The sequence below is a fragment of the Saccoglossus kowalevskii genome, chromosome 11 (assembly GCF_978046115.1).
Source record: "Saccoglossus kowalevskii chromosome 11, keSacKowa6.1, whole genome shotgun sequence".
Taxonomy (NCBI): Eukaryota; Metazoa; Hemichordata; class Enteropneusta; family Harrimaniidae; genus Saccoglossus; species Saccoglossus kowalevskii.
Window position 1 is genome coordinate 31053704 of NC_140651.1, and position 14152 is coordinate 31067855.

Below are 14152 nucleotides of genomic sequence, written 5' to 3' on the forward strand. Positions count from 1 at the left end.
CAGTAACATACGCACATCAGTACTGTAAATTCTTCATTACTTGCTGCTAGGTTCTTTCATGATTTGAAGATTTTATGGAACACGACTCTCACATGACACATGTGTGGTATGATTTATCCCTTGCCAAAATAGCAGTTGACAATATCACATCATAATTATTCATGTTGCTGACTACTCACTCATCACTCACTCACCTGCGTTCATAACAAGCACCAATTGGGATATCTGAAAATATAATAAATATAATTTTTCAATTTCCAAAGCTAAATATTTTGATAAGTCTGTAAACATCATTACAGTTAGTTAATTTTATATTCAATGTGCATGTTGTACAAAATGTACTAACATCACTGCATCTGGCATTAGTTTTGTAAACTACTACCAGATAAGCAGAACATATTCAAACACATGACGGGTAAATAATTTGCATTCACTGAAATTCTAAATCGTGATAGATATATGCACGCCATTTGTAAAAGTCTGGTGGATGAACATGGGTAAGTATGAAGTCTGAATGAAATCTGTTGAAAAATGATCAAAATTTGGTTCGGGAATAGCAGAAATGCTTTATTTTTTGCCAATAAAATGGCATCCATTCATTCAACCACTTTGAATTAAATATACATTACACATATCCAAGATGTATTAAAGAAACAGAAACTATTGCCTCAATGAATAACAAAATACTCACCATATACATCGTCCTCATCAGCACTGCTGAAACAAACAGATTACTTGTATATTATGATTTGACAAACCACTAATTAATACAACACAATATGTGTGGTAGGATTTTTCTATTATTACAAAATCTTTGAGATTTAAAAATATAAAAATTTATATTAGATTATTAAAAAATTTGATCATTAAAATATTTTCACATTTTGAACCTATGAACTGATTTGAATATTGCTTGTAATTTTTTATCAAAAAGTTTGTCAATTTATATCAACATTTCATGTGGTGAAGAGAAGACTGTACAAAATCATTTAGTAGATGCCAACAAATGACATTGGTGCTTAGTGTGTTGTCACAGCAACTAATCTACTGTCTGCAAGATTTAGTTTTTTAAAAATATTAAAACATCTTTAAAAACCCGAGTTTTTTTAAGTAAACAAAATGAGCAAATTTTGTCACTAAATTAGCTTTATACAATTATTGCAAGATATATAAATTATTTCAATTCTCATAAAAAGTTTCTTTTGTCTGGGAAATAATATGCAAAATACACATATATCACATTCCTAATAAGACAAAGACTTCATTCTGATAATCTTTGTTTTGTTACCTTGAAATCAACTCATCTACGGATTCACCATAATTGTCCTCTTCAAAGCCTAGTAGAGAATATATAAATTTAAACAGCGTTAACTGTATATGACAAATACAGAAAAAGGTGAAAATTACAGAGAGTGAGGTAAACACTAGAGAGTGATGTGAACACTACAAAGAGAGTGAGGTGAATACTACAATGAGAGTGAGGTAAACTTTAAAGAGAGAGTGAGATAAACACTACAGGGAGTGAGGTAAACATCACAGAGAGATTGAGGTGAACACTACAGAGAGAGAGTGAGGTAAACACTACAGAGAGTGATGTGAATACTACAGAAAGAGTGAGGTGAACACTAAACAGAGAGTGAGGTAAACACTACAGAGAGAGTGAGGTAAACACTACAGTGAGGTGAACACTACAGAGAGAGCGAGATGTACAATACAGAGAGAGTGAAATGAACACTACAGAGTGTGGTGTACAATACAGAGAGTGAGGTGAACACTACAGAGAGAGTGAGGTAAACACTACAGAGAGTGAGGTAAACACCACAGAGAGATTGAGGTGAACACTACAGAGAGAGTGAGGTGAACACTACAGAGAGAGTGAGGTGAACACTACAGAGATTGAGGTGAACACTACAGAGAGAGTGAGGTGAACACTACAGAGAGTGTGAGGTAAACACTACAGAGAGTGTGAGGTAAACACTAAAGAGTGAGGTAAACACAACAGAGAGTGAGATGAACACTACAGAGAGAGTAAGGTGAACACTACAGAGAGAGTTAGGTAAACACTACAGAGAGAGTGAGGTGAACACTACAGAGAGAGTGAGGTAAACACTACGGATACAGTGAGGTAAACACTGCAGAGAGTGAGGTGAACACTACAGAAAGAGTAAGGTGAATACTACAGAGAGTGAGGTAAACATGACAGAGAAAGTGAGGTGAACACTACAGAGAGTGAATAAAACACTATTGAGAGTGGGTGAACCCAAGAGAGTGAGGTGTACAATACACAGAGAGTGAGGTGAACACTACAGAGAGAGTGAGGTGAACACTACAGAGAGAGTGAGGTGAACACTACAGAGAGAGTGAGATGAACACTACAGAGAGAGTGAGATAAACACTACAGAGAGAGTGAGGTGAACACTGCAGAGAGAGTGGGGTAAACACTACAGAGAGTGTGAGGTAAACACTACAGAGAGTGGGGTAAACATTACAGAGAGAGTGAGGTAAACACTACAGAGAGTGAGGTGAACACTACAGAGAGAGTGAGGTAAACATTACAGAGTGAGGTGAACACTACAAAGAGAGTGAGGTAAACACTACAGAGAGTGAGGTGAACACTACAGAGAGTGAGGTGAACACTACAGAGAGTGAGGTGAACACTACAGAGATAGTGAGGTGAACACTACAGAGAGAGTGAGGTAAACATTACAGAGAGAGTGAGGTAAACATTACAGAGAGAGTGAGGTAAACACTACAGAGAGTGAGGTGAACACTACAGAGAGAGTGAGGTGAACACTACAGAGAGTGAGGTGAACACTACAGAGATAGTGAGGTGAACACTACAGAGAGAGTGAGGTAAACATTACAGAGAGAGTGAGGTAGACATTACAGAGAGTGAGGTAAACACTACAGAGAGTGAGGTGAACACTACAGAGAGAGTGAGGTAAACACTACAGAGAGTGAGGTGAACACTACAAAGAGAGTGAGGTGAACACTACAGAGAGAGTGAAGTAAACACTACAGAGAGTGAGGTGAACACTACAGAGAGTGAGGTAAACATTACAGAGAGAGTGGGGTAAACACTACAGAGAGTGAGGTAAACATTACAGAGAGAGTGAGGTAAACACTACAGATAGTGAGGTAAACATTACAGAGAGAGTGAGGTAAACACTACAGAGAGTGAGGTAAACACTACAGAGAGTGAGGTGAACACTACAAAGAGAGTGAGGTAAACACTACAGAGAGTGAGGTGAACACTACAAAGAGAGTGAGGTGAACACTACAGAGAGAGTGAGGTAAACACTACAGAGAGTGAGGTGAACACTACAGAGAGTGAGGTGAACACTACATAAAGTTAGGTGAACACTACAGAGATAGTGTGGTGAACACTACAGAGAGAGTGAGGTAAACATTACAGAGAGAGTGAGGTAAACACTACAGAGAGTGAGGTAAACATTACAGAGAGAGTGAGGTAAGCACTACAGAGAGTGAGGTGAACACTACAGAGAGAGTGAGGTAAACACTACAGAGAGTGAGGTGAACACTACAGAGATAGTGAGGTGAACACTACAGAGAGAGTGAGGTAAACATTACAGAGAGTGAGGTAAACACTACAGAGAGTGAGGTAAACATTACAGAGAGAGTGAGGTAAACACTACAGAGAGTGAGATGAACACTACAGAGAGAGTGAGGTGAACACTACAGAGAGTGAGGTAAACACTACAGAGAGTGAGGTGAACACTACAGAGAGTGAGGTAAACATTACAGAGAGAGTGAGGTAAACACTACAGAGAGTGAGGTGAACACTACAAAGAGAGTGAGGTAAACACTACAGAGAGAGTGAGGTAAACACTACAGAGAGTGAGGTGAACACTACAGAGAAAGGAACTCTTGAACATGCGAGAAAAGTGAACACTACAAACTGAGGAAAATGAACAATACTGCCATCATGATGTACAATACTGTCATGCAGTGAAGTAAAAGGAACAGTTTACTCACTTAGATCTAAAGATATATTTTTTAACTTCTGAGTATCAGGCAATACCACTGTTTCATCATGTCTGTATTAAGATACATTCAAGGACAGAAATGAGAAAGAACAAAATCAATGGAACAAACAAATCATGTATAGCCTCAAAGAACTCCCATTTGCAGAGGGGTTTAGGAATAAATAAATGTTAAAATTAAATCTATCAAACACGAACCATGTCAGCTAATATAGTCAATTATATTAATCAGAAATAATCATACAGTAACATACGCACATCAGTACTGTAAATTCTTCATTACTTGCTGCTAGGTTCTTTCATGATTTGAAGATTTTATGGAACACGACTCTCACATGACACATGTGTGGTATGATTTATCCCTTGCCAAAATAGCAGTTGACAATATCACATCATAATTATTCATGTTGCTATGACTACTCACTCATCACTCACTCACCTGCGTTCATAACAAGCATCCATTGGGATATCTGAAAATATAATAAATATAATTTTTCAATTTCCAAAGCTAAATATCTTTGATAAGTCTGTAAACATCATTACAGTTAGTTAATTTTATATTCAATGTGCATGTTGTACAAAATGTACTAACATCACTGCATCTGGCATTAGTTTTGTAAACTACTACCAGATAAGCAGAACATATTCAAACACATGACGGGTAAATAATTTGCATTCACTGAAATTCTAAATCGTGATAGATATATGCACGCCATTTGTAAAAGTCTGGTGGATGAACATGGGTTTCCACTGCTGTCTATGTTTCTCAATTTTTTTATCAAAAACAAAATGTTTCTCATTTCTGTGTTGGTGTTTACCTACAATATTCATTATTTTCCATTTCTTGTACTTACATGTAATGTTATATTTCATACTGGTTGAAATTTATTAAAATGGATTATGCACAAGTATCCTAGGGCTTCTTATAAAATGGTTGAATTAAAAGTTGGACGGCGGAGAGGGTTGCGACATGGGCAACAAATTCAAGGAATTATCATATCGACAGCAAAGGAAAGTTTTCGTGGATTTATTTCACAAATCGTTTTGAAATTGTTATTATCAAGAAAGATAGTGATAGATAAAGCGAGATCCAGCATCAATATGGAGAATGTGATTCACATGACTAAGACTATAGACCTCAAAGAAACTCCTCTGTAATTAACAAGAGCAGCTATTTCCAAAATGTGACATGTGGTCTTGAAAGATGTGACATGTGGTGATGAAAGATGTGACATGTGGTGATGAAAGATGTGACATGTGGTGATGAAAGATGTGACATGTGGTGATGAATGATGTGACATGTGGTGATGAAAGATGTGACATGTGGTGATGAAAGATGTGACATGTGGTGATGAAAGATGTGACATGTGGTGATGAAAGATGTGACATGTGGTGATGAAAGATGTGACATGTGGTGATGAAAGATGTGACATGTGGTGATGAAAGATGTGACATGTGGTGATGAAATATGTGACATGTGGTGATGAAAGATGTGACATGTGGTGATGAAAGATGTGACATGTGGTGATGAAAGACGTGACATGTGGTGATGAAAGACGTGACATGTGGTGATGAAAGACGTGACATGTGGTGATGAAAGACGTGACATGTGGTGATGAAAGACGTGACATGTGGTGATGAAAGATGTGACATGTGGTTTTGAAAGATCTTGATGGAGGGGTGACATCCTGACCCCCACAAACATACAATCAACATGTGACCTTGAGATGACCCTTACTTGGCCTTGAAGATTTTGCGGAGGTGTTTTAGTCCCTCCTGAACTTTGTAGATAACATTGGCCCATCCAGTTCATTTTCCAAGGCAATGTGTACTGAGAAAGCCTAGCTTTCAACTGATACAGTTGTCTACTGGAGTTCATGCATCATACATAGCCCAAATATAACATATGGGAAAGTGAAAAACTCAGGACCAGCTAGTCCTTGTGTAGACATTACAAATTCAAAACAATATGGCAGGTGGTTTCAATAAAGCAGTCGAAAATGAGAATCAAATTTTTAAATGCATTAAAAATAACCATAAAAGACGAAAATATTTCCAAAAAAAAGAGGTTTAAATGTGATGTCAGGAAACAAATCTGACAAAAGACCATACCAGGTAGGTGTGGTATGAATAGTAAGGCAATCCAGCTGACAGTTTTGGAGAAGAAGTTGATGCATGATGCTTGACTGACGACAGACGGACAATGACAGATGTGGTCAACCCATCAGCTTCGTTCAGTCATCTTCAATGACAGCAAAGCTAAAAACGAAAATGTGGTTCACATGATTAAGACTATTGCTCTCAAAAGAGCTAGTACCATCATGAACAAGTCATTGAAAATGACACAGTCCCTGTTAAATTTTGGAAAATTCTCTTTGTGCTCGTCATATTAAAGCAGAGGGGTTGTCGCGAGCCTGTCCTTGAAACTTGAGTTCCAAGTGGAGTATACAACAGATTGTTTATTTACATCAAAACACGTGTTCTGTGTAGTAGTAATATGGCCAAAAATAAAAACAGCTGTTATTCGTCCATCTTTGATTTGATTGCTAAATAAATCGTCATGAACATGTATCCTAACATGTATAATCTATGTACCAAGTTTTAATGACAACTGACAAAGCATGTCCAAAATACAACATTTTCAAAAAACAAGATGGCTGCTAGTCGGCCATTTTGAATCTAATCGCTAAACCACTGCATGTGCATATGTCCCACATAAGGTACTAGGCACATGCAAAGAATGAACGGAATCGATCAACAGGATTCTGAAATATGACTCTGGACAGACTGATGCACGGACGAACGGACACACGGACGGACAGACAGACAGACTCAGGAACTCACGGACAGCAGGGGACATGTATCCTAACATGTATGATCTATGTACTAAACTTGAATGAAAACTGTCCATGTCCAAAATACAACATTTTCAAAAAACAAGATGGCTGCCAGTTGGCCATCTTTGATCCAATTGTGAAATAAATCGTCATGGACATGTATCCTAACATGTATAATCTATGTACCAAGTTTGAAAGAAAACTGCCAAAGCATGTCCAAAATACACTATTTGCAAAAAACAAGATGGCTGCCAGTCGGCCATTTTGAATCCAATCGCTAAACCACTGCATGTGTATATGTACCACATAAAGTACTAGGCACATGCAAAGAATGAACAGAATCGGTCCAAGGGATTCTGAGATATGACTCCGGACGGACGCACAGACGCACAGACGCACAGACGCACGGATGCACGGACGGAGACCAAATTATAAGTCCCCGTTTTCAGACTTCGTCTGAATGGGGAATAAAAAGGACAAAATGTGGTACACATGACCAAGACTATTGCCCTTAAAAGAGCTAGTACCATTATGAAAAAGGTAGAATGTGGTACACATGACCAAGACTATTGTCCTTAAAGGAGTACCAAGGACTGACAAATATTTTAAAGCTGTATTGTCAGTAAAGTTAAAAGCCTTTACGTTCAAGTAACTTCACCAATTGAAATCTGATGCATTGTTTATCAACTAAATTATTCATTGTCCCACAACAATAAATATTGTTCTATAAATTCAACAAGCCATACATGGCACAATCCCTGTTAGTTATCATATTTATGATATATAGTTATGTTTATAGTAATATAGTTAGAACATAAACTTGTCAGAAGTATGGATCCAGAAGATGATGCTCGATTATGATGATTTTCTAACATTAAAATGATTGACATCTTGTATCTGATCGATTAACAAGTACTTGTTAATATTGAGAAATATTGCTCTGGAATAGCATTAATTAAAACAAAATGGCCACCAGTCGGCCATTTTGAATACATCTATCTATAACATGATAAAACGAATATATAAAATCTATAAAACAAATTTTTTAAATTTGAACATAATCAATCAAAGCATATCAGAGATATGGCTCTAGAAGAGCATTCATTTGAGCAAAATGGCCATCAGTCAGCCATTTTTAATCCGCATCAGGAACCCAAAATCACTAATATATGAACAAAATCCATCCATGAACAATAATATCCAGTTCTGGAATGCCAGAAATACTTGATTTTTGATGATTTTTGGCACAAAAATTACCATTAAAACAAAATGACCACCAGTCGGCCAATTTAAATCGGATCTGAAAAAATAATGACATGCATCAAGGTCCCACCCATAATGTCCAATGTATGGACTAAGTTTAAACAAAACCCATCGATAAATGCTTGATTTTGATGATTTTTAGCACAAAAATGCCCACCATTCGTCCATCTTGAATCAGATTGTGAAACAAATTGATATGCATATGTATAATGTCATGTATGATATACATGTATGTGTGAAGTTTGATTGTGATTGGTCCAAGTATTTCTAAAATACAGGTCCATGAAGCATGAACGCATAAAGATCAAATCATAAGTCTATTTTTTCCGATTTTGTCCGAACAGAAACTAAAATTGTGTGTATCACTGTACACTAAAGTAAAGAGGAAGTTTAACTTGCAACAGGTTTTTTCAACATTTCTAGATTTCAAAGAATTGAAAGCAAAAACTCATGGATAATGAACATAAAAACAATTTTCACCAATAGGCAATAGGGTCAACCCTATTGACCCCTTGAATGCAGTCATTTGAATGATTCTCACCAAAATATTAAGTTTAACAATTTGCACAATTTTAAGTACTTTTCTGTAATTTATTTATTATTTTTGGAACAAATGCAAAATTATTTAATACATTTGTTTAATGTTTAACGAGAATGAACACACTTATGTGTTGGATTACACTTTGTGACAGATATGGAGCTCAATGAGTGAATACTACTGCATACAACTGAAAATTTATCAAGGAGCATACTGCATTATACATATAACAAGACATTGCACACATATCCAAAAACGTATTAAACTATTGTCTCAATTAATAACAAAATACTCACCACATGCAGCATACTCATAGTCAAGGCTGAAACAAACGGATTGCTTGTATGTTATGATTTAACTATGATTTTTTTCTATTATTACAAAAACTTTAAGATGTAAAAATAAAAATTTATATTTAATTATTAAAATTCACAATTTATTAACCATCAATGATGAGACAAATTCAGCTTGAGTTAATCCAAGACCTGCATACATATAGATGATGTTTTAACCATTAAAGTGACATCCCAACATTCAGTGAAAATTTTTTACATTTTTTAAAATTTTCACTAAATTTCATCATCATTTTGGACCATATGAACAGTTTCAAATATTGCTTTTAGTTTTTTATCAGAAGGTTTGTCAATATTTATCGTCATTTCATGTGGGGAGGAACAGACTGTACAAAAAATGACAATGGTGTCAGGGTAAATAATCTACTGTCTGCATGATTTTAATAGTAAACATGAAGTGGGGATTTCCATCTTTTCTGTATTTTGAAAATATTAAAAAATCTTTAAAACCCAAGTTTATTTTAAGTAAACAAAATGAGCTTCATACAATTATCACCAGATTATGTAAATTACCACAATTCTCATAAAAAAGTTGCTTTGTCTGGGAAATTATTTGCAAAATATGTCGCCTATATAAGAATAAAACTACAACTTACGATAAGAGATCTGGCTTGGGTGCACAATAATAGTCTTCTTCAAAACCTGGGAGAGAGCATGTAAATGTAAACAGATTGCTAACTGTATATGACAAATACAGAAAGAGGAGAAAACAAGTCATTGCAAATGACACAGTCACTGTTAAATTTTTGAAAGTTCTCTTTGTGTGATTGTTTATTTACATCAAAACATGTGTTCCATGTAGTACTGCAGTACTGTAGTTTGGCCAAAAATAACACAGCCGTTATTCGGTCGTCTTTGATCTGATTATGAAACACACTGATATGAATGATGTATATGCCAAATACGAATGAAAATGGTACATAAATTGTGGAAATATTATAGTAGTAAGGCCAAATGTCAGATGGCTGTCAATCGGCCATCCTTAACCAGATTTTGAAACAAATTGTCATGGACATGCATCCTAACATGTATAAAGTACATGTATATGCCAAATTTGAATGAAAACTGACAGAGCACGTCTAAGATACCGCATAAAAAAAAAACAAGATGCATGCCAGTCGACCATCTTTGATCCAACATGTATAATCTACTGTAAAATGACTAGTTTTCACTGGGTTTAAATTTCAGTGATTTACCATTTCAGGTGGTCAGTCAGTTCGCCCCAATGCACATTCGCCCCAGACCAGTTCGCCCCAAAGTCAGTTCGCCCCAAAGTCGGTTCGCCCCAAGTTTACTGGTGTTCGTTTTCGCGGTTATGCGTGCAAGGAAATGTGGTTTTGAAATATTTTAAAAATTATACTTAAGTAAAAACCACATCGAAGGAGGCTGATCGCCGCGATTGTAGCATATCGCCCGAAGAGTCGAACCGGTGTCGTGCCATATGCGTCGTGATAGCGATACTTTGCCTTTTTTTTGCCATGCGCTGTGATAGCGATTTTTTTCCCCTTTTTCGATTGACTTATCTCCCCTGGCTTGCCTTACAAACATGAATGAACCAATGTTATGTATTTTATAATCGTTACATTATCGTACACTTAAGAACTTCGATGTTATGTATTCTCGTACTTTCGAACAACCAATAAAGTTAGCAATCCGGTTGTTGCCCCCCCCCCCCCCACACACACACACACCCAAAAAACAAAACAAAAAAACACCCCACCACACACACAAAACCAAGACACGCAACAACTCAATGATTGATTCTGGTTTACGTGTTACGATATTATTGTACATACACGTCACCTGCAAGAAAGAAAACATAATAAATGAACGTAAAAGCACTGTTTGATAGGAACATCATGAAGCTCACTGGTTTCAGATATAATATATTAGCCAAGCCGACACAACCCCTATTGCTCAATAGAATAATCCAAGATGGCGATGTTTGAGAAACGGTTCGTTGAAGATCGATTCGACCTTTCGATAAACTATTCAAAGCTCGTCCAGTTTACGGATCTCATCGAAGCCTGAACGGAAAGATTGCTGGCTGCTTTGACCTGTGAACGCCAATTATAAAATCTATCGGGTCGGAGAGTGTCGTACGGACTAATAGGTCAAACGAGTCTGCGATCATAGCACACGGCACAGCACGGGTTCGGGCGATATGCTACAATCATGAATCGCGGCGATCAGCGTCCTTCGATGTGGCTTTACTTTAGTATAATTTTAAAATATTTCAAAACCACATTTCCTTGCACGCATAACCGCGAAAACGAACACCAGTAAACTTGGGGCGAACCGACTTTGGGGCGAACTGACTGTGGGGCGAACTGGTCTGGGGCGAATGTGCATTGGGGCGAACTGACTGTGAATCACCATTTCAGGCATATTCAGTGGGTTTTAAATTCACGGTTTCGTCATTTAGATAATGTGTTCTATGCTAAATTTTACATATTCACTGGGTTTTAATTTAGCACATTTTCCAGTCAGCGAAATAAGCAAAATTAAAACCTAGTGAATAATTACCCCCTTTACAGTATTCACCAAGTTTGAATGACAAATGACAAAGCATGTCCAAAATACAACATTTTCAAAAAACAAGATGGCTGCCAGTCGGCCATTTTGAATCGAATCGCTAAACCACTAGTACCTTATGTGCATATGTTCCACATAAGGTACTTGGTACATGCAAAGATTGAACGGAATCGGTCCACAGGATTCTGAAATATGAATCTGGACAGACTGATGCACGGACGGACGAACACGGACGAACAGACAGACTCAGGAACTCACGGACAGTCGGGGACATGTATCCTATTATGTATAATCTATGTACCAAGTTTGAATAAAAACTGACAAAGCATGTCCAAAATACAACATTTTCAAAAAACAAGATGGCTGTCAGTCAGCCATTTTGAATCGAATCTATAAACCACTGCATGTGCATATGTCCCACATAAAGTACATGCAAAGAATGAACGGAATCAGTCCAAGGGATTCTGAGATATGACTCTGGACGAACACATGGACGCACAGACGCACGGATGCACAGACGCATGAACGCACGGATGGACGAGGACCGAATTATAAGTCCCCGTTTTCGGACTTCGTCCGAACTGGGACTAATTACAGAGTGAGAGGTGAATACTACAGAGAGAGTGAGGCAAACACTACAGAGAGAAAGAGTGAGGTGAACACTACAGAGAGAGTGAGGTGAACACTACAGAGAGAGTGAGGTGAACACTACAGAGAGTGAGGTGAACACTACAGAGAGAGTGAGGTAAACACTAGAGAGAGAGAGTGAGGTGAACACTACAGAGAGTGAGGTAAACACTAGAGAGAGAGAGAGAGTGAGGTGAACACTAGAGAGAGAGATAGGTGAACACAACAGATAGAGTGAGGTGAACACTACAGAGAGTGAGGTGAACACTACAGAAAGAGTGAGGTGAACACTACAGAGAGTGAGGTGAACACTACAGAAAGTGAGGTGAGCCTCTCAGCGAGAGTGAGGTGAACACTACAGAGAGTGAGGTGAACACTACAGAGAGAGTGAGGTGAACACTACAGAGAGAGTGAGGTGAACACTACAGAGAGAGTGGGTAAACAACAGATAGAGTGTGGTGAACACAACAGAGAGTGAGGTGAACACAACAGAGAGAGTGGGGTAAACACTACAGAGAGAGTGAGGTGAAAACAACAGAGAGAGTGAGGTAAACACTACAGAGAGAGTGTGGTGAAAACAACAGAGAGAGTGAGGTAAACACTACAGAGAGAGTGTGGTGAACACTACAGAGAGAGTGAGGTGAACACTACAGAGAGTGTGAGGTAAATACTACAGAGAGTGAGGTGAACACTACAGAGAGAGTGAGGTGAACACTACAGAGAGAGAGTGAGGTGAACACTAGAGAGAGTGAGGTGAACACTACAGAGATAGAGTGAGGTGAACACTAGAGAGAGTGAGGTGAACACTACAGAGAGAGGAAGGTGAACACAACAGAGATAGTGAGGTGAACATGACAGGTACTGTACGTAGTTGAACACTACAGGGAGGCAAATGACCTGACAGTGAAGAAGGTGAATGTGAAAAGGAGGTGAGTCAACAATACATAGGTGACCATACACTGAGGTAAGTGAACACTACAGAGACATAGACAAACACAGTAACCTACTGTAATAACATTGTTTCCACTCACCTATGTCTTCTAACTGCCGAAATAAACTGAAAGAAACACAAAACCATCTCTAAAATCATAAATATCGGTAATGCCAAATTTTGAATAGATCTTAATTATATCTGGTTGTGAATACTTATAATGTATTTGAGCATGAACACATTCAAAAGAACATGTTAATTATGAAATATTCAAAAACTTCCTTTAAAAGAAACATACCATTGTAAAATAATAAAATAATAAAACTGCAATGCCATGAATCCCAAAATTTGGAATTAAGATTACGGTAACACTGTTACCTGTTAACTATTATTTTTTTTTTTTTAACTAAACAAGCAGATTTTGCAGGAGGCTATTTTGACTCAGGATCCTTACAAAACTTGTTCTGTTAAAGGTACACTGCTAAGCATGCTCAGTGGTATTCACTACGTTCAATTACCTACCATAGACTTAGTCAAAATGACTATTTTGAACTGTAGGCATTAATCAACGACTCTGCCGGTGACGGAGAGATAGAATCTAGGTCAGGGGAAGCCCCATAACCCCAAGATTCTCTTTCCCTTACGTCAGGAACCACGTGACCAAGGCCATATGACAGTGCCATAGACGGCTGTACAAATCACTCTTCTTTTTTCTCCGCATCTGCGGGGATGAAGTTTTAACGGTTCTGCTGGATCGCCTACCTTTTTTCCTGTCCGGGTTTCTAGCTTAGGTTGTTGCCGCTGCATGGCATCCGACATTGTACATGTAGCTGGTAGGATAAGTTTTCCTTGTCATTTTACCCTTGTGTCGTTTTCCTCCTTTGTGTGTAGTATTTTTCACAACAAAGAAATTAAAACCCGGTGCCACTACGTAACCACTTGTTGGTTTCGCGGCGGCACCTTTTACAACTGTATTTCGTTTTTTCCCTCATGCATGTCGTCTTTTATTTGCATTGTATTTAGCAATGTATGGATGTAATGACAGCACCAGGACTCGCTGCCGT

General features: G+C 37.7%; 1 protein-coding gene across 1 annotated transcript in view; it reads right to left on the bottom strand.

Annotated features, from left to right (window-relative positions):
* LOC100373327 (protein mono-ADP-ribosyltransferase PARP4-like) overlaps positions 1–14152 on the bottom strand; it is a 209758-nt gene that overhangs the window by 146150 nt on the left and 49456 nt on the right. Inside the window, exons 30-37 of the mRNA XM_085505344.1 lie at positions 13189–13214; positions 9592–9637; positions 8939–8964; positions 4444–4474; positions 3997–4058; positions 1289–1337; positions 692–717; positions 195–225 (exon numbers count right to left, since the gene is read on the bottom strand). Coding sequence (XP_085361470.1) covers positions 195–225; positions 692–717; positions 1289–1337; positions 3997–4058; positions 4444–4474; positions 8939–8964; positions 9592–9637; positions 13189–13214 — 297 coding nt within the window. The remainder of the gene's footprint in view (positions 1–194; positions 226–691; positions 718–1288; positions 1338–3996; positions 4059–4443; positions 4475–8938; positions 8965–9591; positions 9638–13188; positions 13215–14152) is intronic.